Here is a 17402-nt window from a genome sequence, read left to right as displayed (position 1 = left end):
TCACTGCTCAAATGTCCAATACAGCAAGGGCTGGGTCGAACCAAAACTAGGAGCCAGGGGCCGGCGCCGTGGCTCACTTGGTTAATCCTCCGCCTGTGGCGCTGGCGTCCCATATGGGTGCCGGGTTCTAGTCCGGGTTACTCCTCGTACAGTCCAGCTCTCTGCTGTGGCCTGGGAAAGCAGTGGAGGATGGCCCAAGTCCTTGGGCCCTGTACCAGCATGGGAGACCAGGAGGAAGCACCTGGCTCCTGGCTTCAGATTGGCGTAGCTCCAGCCGTAGTGGCCATTTGGGGGGTGAACCAACAGAAGGAAGACCTTTCTTTCTGTCTCTCTCTCTCACTGTCTATAACTCTATAAAAAAGAGAGAGAGAGAGAGAGAGGAGAGAGGTCTTCTATACTCTGGATCATTCCCGTAATGGCCACTGTGGCCGGAGCTAAATCAGTCCAAAACTAGGAGCCAGGAGCTTCTTCTGGGTCTCCCATGTGGATGCGGAGGCCCAAGCACCTGGGCCATCTTCTACTGCTTTCTCAGTCTATAGCAGAGACCTGGATTGGAAGAGGAACAGCCGGGACTCAAACCAGCACCCATGTGGGTTGCTGGTGCCACAGGCAGAGCCTTTAGCCCTCTAAACTGCAGTGCCAGTCCAAGAGCCAAGATTTTCTTTCAAGTCTCCCACGTGGATGCAGGGGCCTAAGCATTTGGACCATCTTCCGCTGCCTTCCCTGGCACATTACCAGGGAGCTGGAAGGGAAGTAGAGCAGCTGGGACTCGAACTGGCACCCATTTGAGATGCTGGCATTGCAGGTGGCAGCTTAACTTGCTGTGCCATAACAGCCCCCAAATAGAGGAATTTTTTGAGACCTTGGACTTTATTTCCTTTTGGAAAGAAATTAGGGGGGCCAGCGCTGTGGCTCAGCAGGTTAAAGCCCTGGCCTGGTACAGTGGCATCCCGTATGGACATCAGTTCATGTCCCAGCTGCTCCACTTCTGGTCTGGCTCCCTGTTCATGTGCCTGGGAAAGCAGCGGAGGGTGGCCCAAGTGCTTCAGTCTCTGCACCCATGTGGGAGACCCGGCAGAGGCTCCTGGTTCAGTCTCCAAATGGCTGCAACAGCCAAGGCCAGGCAAGGCCAAAGCCATAACTGAACTCAGTCCAGGCCTCCCACGTGAGTGGCAGGGACCCAGGTCCTTGGGCCATGATTTGCTGCCTCCCAGGAGCGTGAGCAGGAAGCTGCACGGGAGACGCAATAGCTGGGACTTGATCCCAGGCGCGGCAGTGTCCGCTACGGGCGTCCAAGTGAAAGCTTACGCTCCTCCTCCTTGTGGGCGCGGGGGCTAAGGGGCTTGGGCCACCTTCAGCTGCTCTCCCAGGCCCCGGGAGCCGGATCGGAAGCGGGCAGCCAGGACGAGGAATGCCAGCCTCACAAGCAGCGGCCTAAGGAGCTGCCGGTGCCCAGGGTGTCCCTTGGTGGTGAAAGTGTGTCCGAGCTGCGCCGAGGCGGCTGTGGTGCAGCATTGTGATCGTACTAACTGTGCCGAGTTGCACACTGCACACAGTTAACGGTTAATTGTATAGCAAGTGAATTTTACCTCAATTTAAAAAATGCAAAGCAGGACCAAATACACTTGGACTCACTGGTCTTCAGCGATACTCCTCACCTCCGGTATTCACCGCAGGTGTGCAGTCACTCCCAGGGGCAGAGTCGCGGTCACCGGTGGCACTGCCGTGTGCATCTGCCTCTCCTGCGGGTGGGTTTAGACGTTTCCCTGGCAGCAGGTTCTCTTACCCACAGAAACTGCAAATCTCTGGCCCTGTTCACGTGGGTGTTTGGATTTTGTTGTTCTCGTGGCTGGGTCTGTTTTCAGTGGTGACGATCTTTTTCTGTGCCCATCAGGACGAAGAGAAAGACACCCTCGTGCACAGTGCCCCGCTTCTGACAGAAAAAGTGAGCACGCGTCTTTGTACTTGGCCTCTGTGTTTATACAAGTGTAGTTGCTCAGGGCAGCTCTTCGCACCTCTTACTCGAGCCATCGGGAAATAATTTAAAATGTGTTACTTGGCTCCTCCATCCATATTGAATTGTCAGTTGAAAATCACGTGAGTGTCATTGAAAATGAGGCGGGTGGGGTTTGGCCCTGCAGTTAAGTTGCCGCTGGGGCAGCACAGAGTGCCTGTGTTTGAGTCACCGCTCTGATTTTTTTTAGATTTATTTTTATTTATTTGATAAGCAGAGTGACAGAGAGAGAGAAAGAGATCTTCCACGTGCTGGCTCCCTCCCTAAATGGCCACAACGGCTGTGGGTGGGCCAGGCTGAAGGCAGGAGTCTGGAATTCCATCTAGGTCGCTCACATGGGTGCAGGGGCCCAAGTACTTGGGGGCCACCTTCTGCTGCTTTCCCAGGTGCGTTAGCAGAGAGCTGGATCAGAAGTAGAGCCCCCAGGACTCACCAGCACTCATGGGATGTGAGTGCCGCAGGTGGTGGGTAACCTGCTGCACCATGACGCTGGCCCCTTAAATGATTTCCTGTGATGGAAAGGTACCTTAGGACTGGAGGAGACCGGGGACTCATTTTATGGTGTTTTGTAAGCAGAGCACGCTTTTGCTTCTTTACCAGCCTTTGCAACCTGCAGAAGCCAAGCTGCCCGTATGGGAATACTGACTAAGCGCTTGTTCATGGGCTTTAGGTGGACAGTTTGCTGGACAGAGCACAGCAGTGCCCTTTGCCTGCACGCAGCCAACCTCAGGGCCCCAGAACCGCCCGGCCCAGCCAACCTCGGGGCCCCAGAACCGCCCGGCCCAGCCAACCTCAGGGCCCCAGAACCGCCCGGCCCAGCCAACCTCAGGGCCTCAGAACCACCTGGCCCGTGGCGATCCCTGACAGTGGGGTCCCTGTGATCTTTTCTTCCCTCTCTCTTTTCCCCACAGTATTTCGGCTTAATGTGATCCACTGTTTGATATTTATGACCAGTGGTGACTCCTATCCTGTGTTTTGAACCAGACGTTCAACAAGCTCGTGGGAAAATTCAGCCAGTCCGTGTTTCACTTGCATTTGACCCAAATCCTCTCGGCCACAATGGAAGGGAAGCTGGTGGTGTGGGACGTCCAGCGCCTGGGGGGCTCCCCCTGCATCAAGCCCTGCAAGCTGGTGCACTTGCAGAGGGAGGGCATCACGGTGCTCACCACCGTCGACAGGTGACTGACAGGGCCCGCCTCAAACCCTTTTGGCATCACGCGCAGTTTACGCATGTCTAGAACGTTCCTGGGGAACCCCGGTTGCGGTTGAGAAAAGCAGAGAGTGAGGGTCCTGGGTGGGGGTGGATTTCCTTCTCTTTATAGTCTTGTTGTTTCTAATTGTATGTCTTAAAATCATGAGCATACATTGTGTTTAAAATCCATTTGTGTTGGGGAAACAAAATAACGTTTCCTTCTGTGCCAATTAGACTTATTTCTCACCACCAAGTTTACATTTAAGAAAATATTCTTGAGTATATTATGTTTATCGTATCCCAAAGTAGTATTTCACTCATGATGAAAAGGTCCAGTACATCTGAACACCATAAAATTCACGAACTCATTTTGAGAGGCCGTGGAACCCACAGGTAATCATTAACATGAAGCCTCAGTGAAAACAGGGTTCGCATTCCAGCTGCTTCCCTTTTGGGCTGAGTGACCTTGAGCAAGAGTTTAACCTAGCTGGGCCTCCGTTTCCCTGTCTGTGAAATGGGCACAGGAGCGCTGTGTGTGTATGTGTGTGTGTGGGTGTGTATGTGTGTGTGTGTGGGGGGGGTGTGTGGGCGTGTGTGTGGGTGGGTGTGGGTGTGGGTGTGTGTGTGTCAGTGCTTTCCCGAGGATTCCCTGAGACGAGGCACGTAGACCCCTGCACACTGCTGGGCACGGCTTGCCCGGGGATGAGTGTGTTAGACAAGTTCCCAGGAGGGAACGTGAAACGCCTGAAGGTGGGCACCCGCCCCTGGGCCCTCTGTTCCCCTGAAGCCCTGTGAGAGGCACCATGAAGTCCTGGCAGAGTTTTTTCAAGGGAGTGCAAACCGCCACCCTCACTCAGCAGCACCCGCAGGCGCACCTTGAGTGAGGCAGGGTCAGGACCCAGCCGGCTCTCCACATTAAGGAAAACCCAGCCCAAAACCCCAGCAACCATGGAGGTCTGAAAACACTGGGCCAGTTATACTGCTTCTGGCCAGCAGAGGGCAGTGAAAGCCGTTCTAGCCAATTACTGTGCCCACCTGCCTGGCTGGTTATTCAGAGACCTAATTGAATCCCTCTGCAAATGTAAGAGAAAATTCATCCCCCTACCCTCTCCCCATGACCAGAATGTGTCAGTCCAGGGAAACAAGCTCGTTTAGGATGGACCCGAAGGTGGGATGAGAGCCACTGTGTCACGCGGCACTGCCTCTGGCTCTGATGACCACACAGGGTTTAGGATGGCTCCATCAGCCACATCTTCCTTAAAGCAGTTTGTGCCCCACTGCCTGCCGTGAGTGGGCAGATGGATAGCTCTCCCCATCTCCGAATGCCCATCACTGCCCACCACGTCTGGGCTGGCGGTGCGGGGCCCAGAAGAATATATCAGGGAACCTGGTGGGGTGGCCAGGTGTCAATGTATCCCACGCAGGATCCGGGCTATACTTACACCAAGGGGCGCCCTTGTCTATCTGACATTTAGCTTTTACTTGGCGCCCTGTATTGTTCTTTGCTAAATCTGGCAACCGTAAGCCTTGAGCAAGTTTCTTGATGTTTCTGAGCCTTGTTTGCTGGATGGAAAGTGGGCGGTGAGCCCCTGGGCGGTGTCCTGTGGCGTTCTGACAAGGCCTAGAGTCCAGAGCTGACTCCGCACCCGTGGGAGGTCCTGGCTGGCACTGCCCCTGAGGATGCCCTTCTTGCTTGCAGCTACATCGTCACAGGCGACATCAGGGGCAACATTAAGTTTTACGACCACACCCTGTCCATCGTTAACTGGTACAGTCACTTCAAGCTGAGCGCCATAAGAACGCTTTCCTTCTCCAAGACCCCAGCAGCTCCTCCTACGGAAAAGTCAAACTACCCTCCAGACTGCACCTTGAAAGGCGACTTTTTTGTTGTAAGGTACGTTGTCAGTGAACGTAGTCAGCAAGGAGCCAGCGATTGGCACCGTGGCTAAGACACTGTTAGGTTTGGAATAGCTCAGGGTTCTGGCCTCTCGTACCCCCAGAAAACAGACAAGGGAGAGACGGAGACCGACCTCAGCAGAGACAGGGTGCTTTAGTGAGGCTGAGTCTCTTCTGAAGAGACTGTGTGCAGGGTGTGCTTAGGGCTGGATTTTTTTTTTTTTTTTTTTTTTAAGATTTATTGATTTGAAGGGCAAAGTTACAGAGAGGCAGAGTCAGAGAGAGGCCTTCCATCCCCTGGTTCACTCCCCATCCCCAGGTGGCCACAATGGCTGGAGCTGAGCTGATCTGAAGCCAGGACTGCTCAGTCTCCCACACAGGTGCGAGGGCCCAAGCACTTAGGCTGTCTGCTGCTGTTTTCCCAGAGCCCAGCAGAGAGCTGGAGTGGAAGTGAAGCAGCTGGGACTTCAAGCAGCGCCCGTATGAGATGCCAGTGCTGCAGGCATTGGCTTCACCCGCTGCACCACAGGGCCAGCCCCTAGGGCTAGGTTTTCATCTGGTTGAAGAGGGACTATGCTGCTGCTGGTGGGAAGCAGAGGGTAGGGGGCTTTTAGAAACCACTGGGGAGGGGCTGCTGCGCTGTTGCTCAGCTTGTTAATACCATGGCCTGCAGTGCCAGCTTCCCGTAAGGGCGCCGGTGCCCCACTTCCGATCCAGCTCCCTGCTAATGTGCCTGGGAAATCAGTAGAAGATGGCCCAAGTGCTTGGAGACCCTGCACCCACGTTGGAGACCTGGAAGAAGCTCCTGGCTCGGATCAGCGGCTCAGCTCTGGCCGTTCGGGGAGTAAACCAACAGATGGAAGTCCCCTCTCTCTGTCTCTACCTCTCTATGTAACTCTATCTTTCAAATAAATAATATCTATATCTATATCTATATCTATTTTTTTTTTTTTTTTTTTTAAAGAAGCCACAGGAACTTCCCTCTTATCTGTTTCACAAGCTGCCTTGAGCGGCTTATCTGTTTTGCCAGCTGCTTTGCAAGGAGTCTGGGGGATGGTTGACCTTGGTTCCTGCTCTGAGGGTCTCAACAACAAAGGAGGAAATGGGGGGGGGGGTTAACGTCTTGGGACCTTTGTTGCCCTTATGATACCCCCTGCATCCCAGACCAGAGTGGCTGGGCTTGAGTCTGGCTCCACTCCCGAGTGCAGCTCCCTGGGAGGCAGTAGGTGATGGCTCCAGTGCTGTGTCCTTAACATGGGCAAGACCCGGACCGAGTTCCTGCCTCCTGTAGTCTGCATGAGTGGAGCAAACGCTCTGGCTGTCCTGGGATGGGGACGGAGGGACACGGCCTCCCAGGCCGCCCTTCTCCTGGGTTGCAGGTGGTGCTGCTCAGCTGGCTGCAGTCGCTAGTGACTCGTGTTTTTAAGAATAGTTAACATTTTACTGTGAAGAATCTTAGTGACTGCAAACTGGCAAGTCCTCATCCCCCAGTGCAAGCTGGGACGTCCTCATCCCCAGGCCTAATCCCTGTAGGGCCCGGAGTCCCCACCGGAGGTTGGTCCCTGTTCCCTGGCTGAGTGGGTCCTAGCCACTGCGGTTAGAGCCATCAGATAATTAATAGCCTGAGTACTTCTAGACCGAATTATCTGTGAGGCTGCTTAATTACCCTTGCAGTCTTTACAGGCACATCTGTATGGGTGCACCAACTCCATATTTGCATACACAAATGAATATTTGCATGTGCAGATTAGCTAATTGTACAACTGACTGTCCATCTGCATACTTAATGATTCCATTTCCATGTGGAAAAGTGGGCTTTTTCACTTGCAAATGGAGGCTGTTGGGTGTTGGCGGGGTATTTTCGGAGATGCTGGGTTAATAATGTCACTGAATTACAGACGACAGAGGCGGTCCCTGTGCAATTAGCAGCAGGGTAGCTGGCGGCCACTCCCCGCCATGCTCACGCCGCCTGCCGCCCCGTGTCCCGGCACGCAGGAACTTCATCATCGGGACCTCGGACGCCACCGTGTACCACCTAACCACAGACGGCACCAAGCTGGAGAAGCTGTTCGTGGAGGCCAAGGACGCCATCTGTGCCATCTCCTGCCACCCCTACCAGCCCCTCATTGCCATCGGGAGTGTGTGTGGGATGATCAAAGTGTGGGATTATGAAAAGAAAAAGTACCTCTTCAGCAGGGTCTTTGAGAAGGGCCTCGGAGTGCAGAGCCTGAGCTACAACCCGGAAGGTAGGCTCCTTTCCCCGGTGACCACGAAGAGACCCAGGAGGGCCCTGCCTTTGGCCGTCACAGCTCCCGGGGCATCCCCTGACCCCGGTCCCTGCCCAAGGCTCGTCCCAGGCACCACGCCTGGCGGGACTTGTCGGTTGTGCCCACGGCAGCTCCTCTGCACCTACAACACAGCCTGGCACAGACTCGATGTTTCTAAGTGAATGAAATCCTTTCTTTTCTTTCTTTCTTTTCTTTTCTTTTCTTTTCTTTTCTTTTCTTTCTTTCTTTCTCTTTCTTTCTTTCTTTCTTTCTTTCTTTCTTTCTCTCTTTCTCTCTCTCTCTCTTTCTCTCTCTCTTTCTCTCTCTCTCTCTCTCTTTCTCTCTCTCTCTCTTTCTCTCTCTCTCTCTTTCTCTCTCTTTCTCTCTTTCTCTCTCTCTTTCTCTCTTTCTCTCTTTCTCTCTCTCTCTCTCTCTCTTTCCTTCTCTCCTTTCCTTCCTTCTTTCCTTCTTTCTTTCTTTCCTTCTTTCTTTCTTTCTTTCTTTCCTTCTTTCTTTCCTTCTTTCTTTCCTTCTTTCCTTCTTTCTTTCCTTCTTTCTTTCCTTCCTTCCTTCCTTCCTTCCTTCCTTCCTTCCTTCCTTCCTTCCTTCCTTCCTTCCTTCCTTCCTTCCTTTCTTGCATAGAGATACAGGGAGACATGTCTCCCATTCACTAGTTTATTCTCCAAATGCCTACAAGGTCAGGAACCCACCCATGTCCTCCACAGGGAGACAGGGGCCCAGCTGCCACGCTGCCTCCTGAGCCCACACTGCAGGAGCTGGAGCTGCAGTTGGGGATAGATGCTGGGACCCGGGGCTCTAACCGTGACTAGCATGGGTGTCTAACCTCAGGTGCCTGCCGTGGGTGGGGGGGCTTTCCCATCCTTTCCCATCCTGTTCCCTGGCTTGTCGTTTCAGGAGCCCTCCTTGGAGCTGGCTTCACAGAGGGAACAGTTTACATTCTCGATGCCATGTCCTTAGAAAACGAGAGCCGGAAGCCTTTCAAATACTCCAGAAGCAACGTGACTCACATCAGCTTCTCCCACGACTCTCAGTACATGGCAACGGCCGTGAGTGCTTTCCCCGACTGCTGTCCAGTGTCGCAGCAGCCTTGTCTCCAACCAGAGCAGAGAGGGGGTGCGGGGAGAGGGGGAGGCTGTTTTGGGGGTGCTGCAAAGGCTCTGAGGTTGGGAGGATGGAGGCACAACTCTGGTGTCCTGAGAAGCATCGGCCGTCCCCTCTGGGCGGGGAGTGACGTGGTGTGACTCATCTCAGTGAAGCTGTGTGTGTCTGGGGGGCTCTGCCCTGGCAGTGCCCCTGGCGGGGAGGTTCTGGGAGCCCCAGCTCTCTGTCCCTTCTTTCATGATCCCTCTGATTCTGGACAAGACGACACTGGATTCTGCTCCTTCCCTGATGCTGGCTCCACCCTCGCACCTTTTTCTGGGTCTGTCTCTCTTGGGGTGGGGGTGGGAGGATGGGGGGTGGGGGAGGAGCTGCATCTCCATGGCAACCGCTCTCCCCACGGTGTGGGTCCCGGCACACAGCTCCACTTCCCAAAGTCCCTTCTCACTGGTCTCCCTGACTCTGACCTGCATCTCACTTTCACACTGCTTCCCCTTTTTAAATTTCTCTGGGTGAGAGACATAGACAGAGAAAGCTCCCGTCTGCTGGGTTACTCCCCAAAAGCCCACAACGGCTGGGACTGAGCCAGGACCGAGGCTGGGAGTTGGGAGCTCCATCCAGGTCTCCCACGTGCGTGGCAGGGACCCAAGTACTTGAGCCGGCCGGCGCCTGCTGCCTCGCAAGGTCTGGGGCTGGAGTCCGGAGCTGGAGCTGGGAGTTGGACCCAGGCACTGTGGTGTGGAATGAGGGTGTCTACTCTGCTAGGCTAAAGGACCAGCCCCACCCCCACCCCACCCCCACCCCGGTTTCATGCATCTAAAAAAAATCATTGTGTGGCTGAATCAAGAGAAGCAAAGACAAAGAGAACAAGTGTCACGCCCTCCTTTGTCCACAGAGAATGAGCTATGGACTTGGAGAAAAGAGTAAGAGTAAGGCCATAGAGTTAGATACTTTCTTTCTCCCCCACCACCTTGATGTTCTCATCTGTAAAATGGGCGTTCTGTCACCTGCTCTGATAGACTAAGTTTTTGGGGATAAGCAGAATTAGTATGGAAAGCATAATGATGATAGTTAAGTTACCACGTGTAACAAGGAGTAACTTGTGTCCCTCTGCCTCTGTTCAGGATGTGAACTTCACTGTGGCCGTGTACATGGTCGTGGTCAAAAACGGACAGAGGGTCTGGGAGTATTTAGCAAGGCTCCGTTCTCATCGCAAAAGCATCCGAAGTCTCCTGTTTGGGGTCCACCTGGACAGCAATGACCCCAGACTGCTGAGCCTCGGGAGAGACAGGCTCTTGGTGAGCTGCATGGTGTCGCTTAGCTGACACCACCACAGTGCCTCCTCCTCCTCCTGTCCCTGGCGTCCTGCACAGAACAGGCCGACCCTGTGTGCCTTTGTTGGGGGCATGGCAGTGCCATGACCTTTCCAAGTCGGCCCCCTGCCCCGACAGGGCTGTGATGCACGCAGGGAGGGGCTCCTGTCCCAAGTTGGGAGGTCCTGGGAGGCCACAGTGCCTCAAGGTCTGAATGCTTAGCCTTCCTTGCGTGGCCGGTGCTAATGCTATATTGGTTGGGGCTACGCTGGCACCTAAATGTGACACAGAGGGGGAGGTAGGACGGTGGTGAGTGCACAGTCACAGGACCAAACCGGAAGGCTCCCAGTCGGTCATGGTGTTTCCTCCCGCCCTCCCTCCTCTATTTCCTGCACTCACCCTGCTCTGCCCACTGCTGCTGCGTGGCCACAGGGGCTGAGATGAAAACACGGATCAGTTCCCTTTCTCAAAGAGGTCATAAAATAGGGAAAGCGACACAGGAAGGGGCATAACTGAGGGTCCGTGCCCTGAGTTGGAGTTTTGACAGTTTTGAACCCTCCATGGGGCACTCGTGTGACCTTGCAGGAGCCGCCCGGCCCCTCCATTTGCTCATCTGTCAGGCGCACACTGTGACAGCACTTGCGGGGCCCTCACTCCCGCTGTCCTCCCGCTGTCCTCCCGCTGTCCTCCCGCTGTCCCCTCCGCGAGTACTCAGGGTCTGGAGTACTGCTGGCCAATGTCACCCCGAGCCCGAGGCTCCCGGGCGAGCTTTATGCCCGGCGGGGTCCTCATGCGTGTTCGTCTGGGCCCTGCAGATCGAGTACAATCTTCGCAAGAGCTGCAAAGACCACCTGGAGGTGCTGGACATCCAGCGCACCGATCAGGGCAGCTACCCCACCTGCATGGTCTGGTACCCGCCCCTCACCAAGGAGCTCTTCCTGCTCGTCTGCAACAGCGGCTACAAAGTGAAGCTCTTCAACTCCACCACCAAAATGTGCCGGTGAGCACTGGGAGCCTCCTGCCGGCGGGCCGTGGGCCCCCCAGCCCTGGCCTGCTTCAAGGCCCCCTGAAGGGCCCGTGAGCCGTGTGGTTGCCGTTCCGTCGTCCTCACGTTGCAGAGGAGAAACTGAGGCATGGGCTAAAGTGAGTCGTTCTCAGTGGCCAGGAAGTGGTGGGGGCTGCGTACGGGCCCTGGGGCCCTGGAGAAGCTGCAGATGCCCTATAGCCTTCCGTTTTCTCTCACAAAGAGAAACATGCTCACTGGATGACCAGCGCTTAGTCTTTAGGTCACCTGAGATTCTGTTTGTCCAGCGACCCCATGAGCTGGGTACTCTGCTCCAGGGGCTGAAGACAGGGATGGAAACAGAAGGTTTTCATCGTTGTGGGGCGTAGGCTTCAGTGGACGAGGGCTGATGCCGTGGAAAACACAGGTAGCCAGGCAGCAGGTGCGTGGTACCCAATGCTGCAGAAGATGGTTTGAAAAGGCAGGGTGGAGAGACACCCAGTCCTGAGGTTTGCAAAGCGTGGCCAGAAACAGGTCCCATCTGAGCAAACTTGAGCAGGGGAGGGAGCCAGCCTTGATGGTGGAAGGAAAAACAAAAAACCTCCAGACAGAAGTGCAGCAAACTAGTGGGGGTTTGGGGAATGCCCACAAGGCCGGCCTGGCTGGGGTGCAGTGAGCAGGGGCAGAGGGTGCGAGAGGCGGGCGCAGTGCCCGAAGGTGACACAGAAAGGACTGCGGCTGTTCTGGGTCCTGCGTGAGCCACTGGAGGGCTTTGAGCAGCAGAGTGACACGCTGTGACTTGTGTGGCTTCTGGTAGGAAACCAGGTGCCGGGGCACGGATGGTGCGAGGCCCGTGGGGCTGTTGGGAGAGAAGAAGGTGGCTTCGCCCAGGGCCAGCAGGGGAGGGGGTCAAATCCTGGCAGAGCTCAGGGGATTTGCTGACAGAGGAAGAGCGACTTTGTTCACTCACAGCCAGGGCCCAAGCAGCCACAAGAATGGAACTGACCTTTAAGGGAATGGGGAAGACGAGGGAAAAAGAAATTTGAGACAAATCAGGAGCCTGGATCATGTGGCTGGCATGCGGGCCGTCATCTAGGGGCACACGCAGGAGGCTCTTTCCTGAGGGTGGAGCTCATGGGGGGCGCTGGGTGCAGTAGTTAAGATGTCCCATGGCGGGCGCCACGGCTCACTAGGCTATTCCTCTACCTGCAGTGCCGGCACCCTGGGTTCTAGTCCTGGTTGGGGCGCTGGATTCTGTCCTGGTTGCTCCTTTTCCATTCCAGCTCTCTGCTGTGGCCCGGGAAGGCAGTGGAAGATGGCCCAAGTGCTTGGGCTTCTGCGCCCGCATGGGAAACCAGGAGGAAGCACCTGGCTCCTGGCTTCGGATTGGCGCAGCGCGCCGGCTGTGGTGGCCATTTGGGGGGTGAACCAATGGAAAAGGAAGACCTTTCTCTCTGTCTCTCTCTCTCTCACTAACTCTGCCTGTCAAAAAAAAAAAAAAAAAAAAAAAAAAAAAAAAAAAAAAAGTCCCATATTGGAGCGTCTGGGTTCAAGTCCTGGCTCTGCTTCTGATTCCAGCTTCTTGCTAAGGTTCACCCAGGGAGGCGGCGGGTGATGCTTCAAGTCCTTGGGCCCCTGCACCCATGTGGGAAACCCAGATGAAGCTCCTGGGCTTCTGTTGTGGCCATTAAGGGAATGAACCAGCGGATGGAAACCCGCTCCCCTCCGCAACTCTGCCTTTCACATTAATTAATTAATTAAATCTTCTTTTTAAACAATGAATAAATTTTTAAGAAGCTGTGAGGCAGGAAGAGACTCCAGAGGATCCAGTGCTCAACGTCCCCTTGCAGGGTGTCTGTGCTGGGGAGGCCTCCAGTGTGCCTCGCCTGCATCCAGTGTGCTCCTGTGACAGAAGGGAGCACTGGGCACCGGCTCCGGGCCATGTCCCCCTCAGCAGCATCCCACTGACGGGAACGGGGAGGCCTGGGGTGCGGGGCAGGGCAGCACTTGAGCCCTGAACCGAGCTCTGACTGCCCTCTGTTCCTCATTCAGCCCAGGCTTTGAGGTCCTACCTGGTCATCCCTGGGGTGTGTGTGTGTACTGGGGTGGGGGGTGGGGGTGGGATGATAGGGCTTCTGCTGCCTGTGGTTTGCCGTCTCCTGGGTATGGCTGGAGAGAAGATGGAGTGGCAGAGATGAGCCTGCTGCAAGGTGCCGCCTGCCTGCCTGGAAGAAGGAAGTTGTGAACTGGAGGCAGCAGCGGCCCCAGCTTTAGAAAGATCACGTTGAAGGTTATCTCAGATAAGACAGGGCCTCAACAGGTCAGGACCACCCAGAGTCTTTTGCTGTTTTCTTTAAGTTGTTTTTATTCAGAAGGCACAGGGAAGAATGACTGAGAAATGCCAGGCCATATAGTAGGAAGGGAAATCAGCACAATGTTTTTATTTATTTTTAAGATTTATTTTATTTTTTATTTGAAAGAGTTACAGAGAGAGAGAGAGAGAGAGAGAGAGAGAGAGAGAGAGAGAGAAATATCTTCTATCCATTGGTTCACTCCCCAGATGGCCTAATGGCCAGAGCTGGCCAAGCCAAAGCTAAGAGCCAGGAGCTTCATCCAGTCCCCAACGTTGGTGCAGGGGCTCAAACACGTCCGCATCTTCTGCTGCTTTTCCCAGGCACATTAGCAGGAAGCTGGATTGGAAGTGGAGCAGCTGGGACATGAACCGGCACCCATATGGGATGCCAGTGTCACAGGCAATGGCTTTACCTGCTACACCACAAAACCGCCCCAGAACAATGTTTTTCGAGTTATTAAAACACTGGAAAGAATGTGTAAGAAGAGTTTATGAGAGGCTGGCGCCGCGGCTCACTAGGCTAATCCTCTGCCTTGCGGCGCTGGCACACTGGGTTCTAGTCCCGGTCGGGGCGCCAGATTTTGTCCCAGTTGCCCCTCTTCCAGGCCAGCTCTCTGCTGTGGCCAGGGAGTGCAGTGGAGGATGGCCCAAGTGCTTGGGCCCTGCACCCCATGGGAGACCAGGAGAAGCACCTGGTTCCTGCCTTTGGATCAGTGCGGTGTGCCGGCTGCAGCGTGCACACCAACCAGTAGCGACAGCCGGAGCTGGACCAGTCAGAAGCCAGGAGCCAGGAGCCTTCCATGTGGGTCTCCCACAAGGGTGCTGGGGCCTGAGCACTTGGACCATCTTTCACTGCTTTCCCAGGCACATTAGCAGGGATTTGGATCGGAAGTGGAGCAGCCAGAACTTGAACCATTGTCCATCTGGGATGCCTACGCTGTAGATGGCTCACCATGGCGAAGCGCCAACCCTTAATTCTATTTTCATTCAAAATTACAGAAGAAATTCTGCAGCCACATAGAGCAATTGAATGGTGAACCAACGGCAAAGGAAGACCTTTCTCTCTGTCTCTCTCTTTTACTGTCCGCTCTGCCTGTCAAAAAAAAAAAAAAAAAAGTTTATGAGGCTGTTAGAAACTTTATATGTTATCTTTAACAGACACATGCTTTTTGGGTTTTTAAAATTTTATTTATTTGTGGGGCTGGGCTCTGGTGTAGTGGATAAAGCTGCCACCTACAGTGCCGGCATCCCATAAGGGTGCCGGTTCGAGACCTGGCTGCTCCTCTTCCAATCCAGCTCTCTGCTATGGCCTGGGAAAGCAGTAGAAGATGATACAAGTCCTTGGGTCCCTGCACCCGCATGGGAGACCTGGAAGAAACTCCTGGCTCCTGGCTTCAGATTGGCACAGCTCCAGCCATTGCGGCCATCTGGGGAGTAAACCAGCAGATGGAAGACCTCTCTCTCTGTCTCTAGCTCTCTCTGTAACTCTTTTAAATAAATAAATAAATATTTTTTAAAAAGATTTATTTATTTGAAAGGCAGAGTGACAGAGAGAAAGAGAGAGAGAGAGAAAGAAGGCTTGGGCAAAGAATATCCAAGAAATACCAAGAAGTGGAGTCTGCAGAGCAGGCGGGTCAGACCTGAAGTTCCTGCCGCGTTACTCAGCAGACAGAGGGCAGGAGGGATTTGAGCCACACGGGTAGGAGTGTGTGTCTAAGGAAGAGCCACCTGCAATCAGCGCTAAGGCATCTTGTAAAAAACTAATTTACCAGGTGGAACTCACAGACCATAAACCCAGCGCCTTAGGGAGGACAGCGCAGTGTAGTTAGGCCACCCCTGTCTGGAACGTGCAAAAAGCACCTTGTGAGCTGTAGAAATAACAAAGCCCTGGGCCCACAGCTTAATGGGGGAGGAGTTGCCTTGTGCAGAATTTTAAATTCCAAGCAGAAATGCATTTTTTAAGCATTTGAAAGAACGAGGAAAGGCAGCTCACAGGAAAGGCCAGTACACCTGTGAGCAGATGCTCACTAGTCTGTCAGAGATGCAAATGACACGGATAGCACTTCTCATAAATCCGATCAGCTGAGATAAAAGTGATTGATAGTGCCCGGTGCTGGCAGCGGTATGAGGAAACGGGCACTCTCCCCCGCGCTGTGGGGGTGTAAATCAGCGTAACCTTTTGGGAAAGCAATTTGTCACCCTCCATTAAATCTTAGCCTATCTTCTGACTTCTAGGAACGTAGCCCACAAACGCACTCACGCAGTTGTGCCAAGACATAAGTAAAAGGAGCTCTTGTTTGAAAATACGTTAAAAAATGGAATCAATCCAAATGTCCATTAATAGGAGATGCGTTAAGTGATGGTTTCCCAGCATACTGGAACACGAAGCTGTGCTGGACAGGAAAGAAGGAATGAGAGCCTGTGTCTTAGCAAGGACATAGCTCCAAGATACGACCAGAGGCAGAGCCCATTGCCAGATGAGCTGGGACCGTCTAATTCTGTTTTCCTTCTTTATGTGTATGTGTATCTCTTAAGGATTTATTTATTTGACAGGCAGAGTTACAGAGAAAGAGAGAAGGAGAGACAGAGATCTTCTATCTGCTGGTTCACTGCCCAACCAGTAGCGACAGCCGGAGCTGGGCCAATCAGAAGCCAGGAGCCAGGAGCCTTCCATGTGGGTCTCCCACAAGGGTGCTGGGGCCTGAGCACTTGGACCATCTTTCACTGCTTTCCCAGGCACATTAGCAGGGATTTGGATCGGAAGTGGAGCAGCCAGAACTTGAACCATTGTCCATCTGGGATGCCTACGCTGTAGATGGCTCACCATGGCGAAGCGCCAACCCTTAATTCTATTTTCATTCAAAATTACAGAAGAAATTCTGCAGCCACATAGAGCAAGCTGTTACCCATGACTATCTTGGAGTCAGGGTAACAACGTAGATTTACAGGTGGATTTTCTACTTTATTTGTATCTGAATGTTCAGAAATTTTCATGATGAATGTGCAGTGCCTTTCCAATCAGAAGGAAAAGATACTGGTTTCACGGAATTGCTCGATATGTTTAACAGGAGTGGGTAATGGTTAAAGAGCTGGGCGTCAGCAGCTGCCCCTGCTGCCTGATGGCCTTGCTGTCCATGGCAGTGGACACTGTTATTACCTTTGTCTTGCAGAAAAGGAGCTGGAGGCACAGAGAGGTTGAATAACTTAACCTTTTTTCTTATACATAATTTAAATTGGGATATACTTCACATACTTATAAAACTCACCCCTTTTAAAAATGTTATTTTTAAAATATTTTTATGTATTTTAAAAACTACATTTGAAAAGTAGAGTTAGTGAGGGGAAAAGACAGAGAGAGAGATCTTCCACCTGCTGGTTCACTCCCCAAATGGCTGCAACAGCCAGGCTGGGCCAGGCCGGAGCCAGGAGCCAGGGGCCAGGCACTTCTTCCAGGTCTCCCACATGGGTGGTGGGGGCCCAAATACTTGGGCTGTCTGTCTCTGCTTTTCCCAGGCCATCAACAGGGAGCTGGATTGGAAGTAGAGCAGGTGGGATACAAACTGGCACCCATATGGAATGCCTGCATCACAGACAGCAGCTTAACCCACTGTACCACAACATGGGCCCTAAAACTCACCCTCCTAAAGAATCCACTGGGGCTGGGACTGGCAGAGAGGGTTAAGCCACTGCGTCCAGCCACTCACGTACCTGGGGGAACAGCAGAGGATGGCCCAAGTGCTTGGTCCCCTGCTGCCTTTGTGGGAGACTAGGAAGAAAGCTCTTTGGGCAGCAGACCAGTGGAGGGACATCCCATCTGTCTGTCTCTCTGCCTTTCAAATAAATGTCTTTTTTTTTTTTTTTTTAATAGAGTATCACCCAAGGACTTTTCACTGTATTCCCAAAGTTGTACAGTCATTGCCACCATTCAATTCAAGAATATTTTCCTTGGGGCCGGTGCCGTGGCTCACTTGGTTAATCCTCCGCCTGCTGCGCCGGCATCCCATATGGGCACCGGGTTCCAGTCCTGGCTGCCCCTCTTCCAGGCCAGCTCTCTGCTGTGGCCCGGGAGTGCAGTGGAGGATGGCCCAAGTGCTTGGGCCCTGCACCCGCATGGGAGACCAGGAGGAAGCACCTGGCTCCTGGCTTCGGATCAGCGCAGCACCGGCCGTGGCGGCCGTTTGGGGGGTGAACCAACGGAAGGAAGATGTTTCTTTCTGTCTGTAACTCTATCTGTCAAATAAAAAG

The 17402-nt window shown here is 53.6% G+C and overlaps 1 protein-coding gene across 4 annotated transcripts in view; it reads left to right on the top strand.

Annotated features, from left to right (window-relative positions):
* Positions 1–17402, top strand: part of CFAP251 (cilia and flagella associated protein 251) — a 72649-nt gene that overhangs the window by 22532 nt on the left and 32715 nt on the right. For 3 of the 4 annotated variants that reach the window (XM_051837766.3, XM_051837762.3, XM_089323072.1), the window contains exons 9-15: positions 1895–1945; positions 2999–3192; positions 4906–5100; positions 7098–7348; positions 8285–8436; positions 9613–9786; positions 10617–10801. In XM_051837766.3, coding sequence (XP_051693726.3) covers positions 1895–1945; positions 2999–3192; positions 4906–5100; positions 7098–7348; positions 8285–8436; positions 9613–9786; positions 10617–10801 — 1202 coding nt within the window. Of the gene's footprint in view, positions 1–1894; positions 1946–2998; positions 3193–4905; positions 5101–5775; positions 5932–7097; positions 7349–8284; positions 8437–9612; positions 9787–10616; positions 10802–17402 lie in introns of those variants that run through there. The other variant, XM_089323073.1, reaches the window with a different exon arrangement.

The sequence above is a fragment of the Oryctolagus cuniculus genome, chromosome 21 (assembly GCF_051225735.1).
Source record: "Oryctolagus cuniculus isolate XC-2025 breed Fujian yellow rabbit chromosome 21, ASM5122573v1, whole genome shotgun sequence".
In the NCBI taxonomy this organism is placed as follows: Eukaryota; Metazoa; Chordata; class Mammalia; order Lagomorpha; family Leporidae; genus Oryctolagus; species Oryctolagus cuniculus.
Note: the sequence above shows the minus strand (reverse complement) of the source record. Positions and strands in the feature narration are given on the sequence as shown.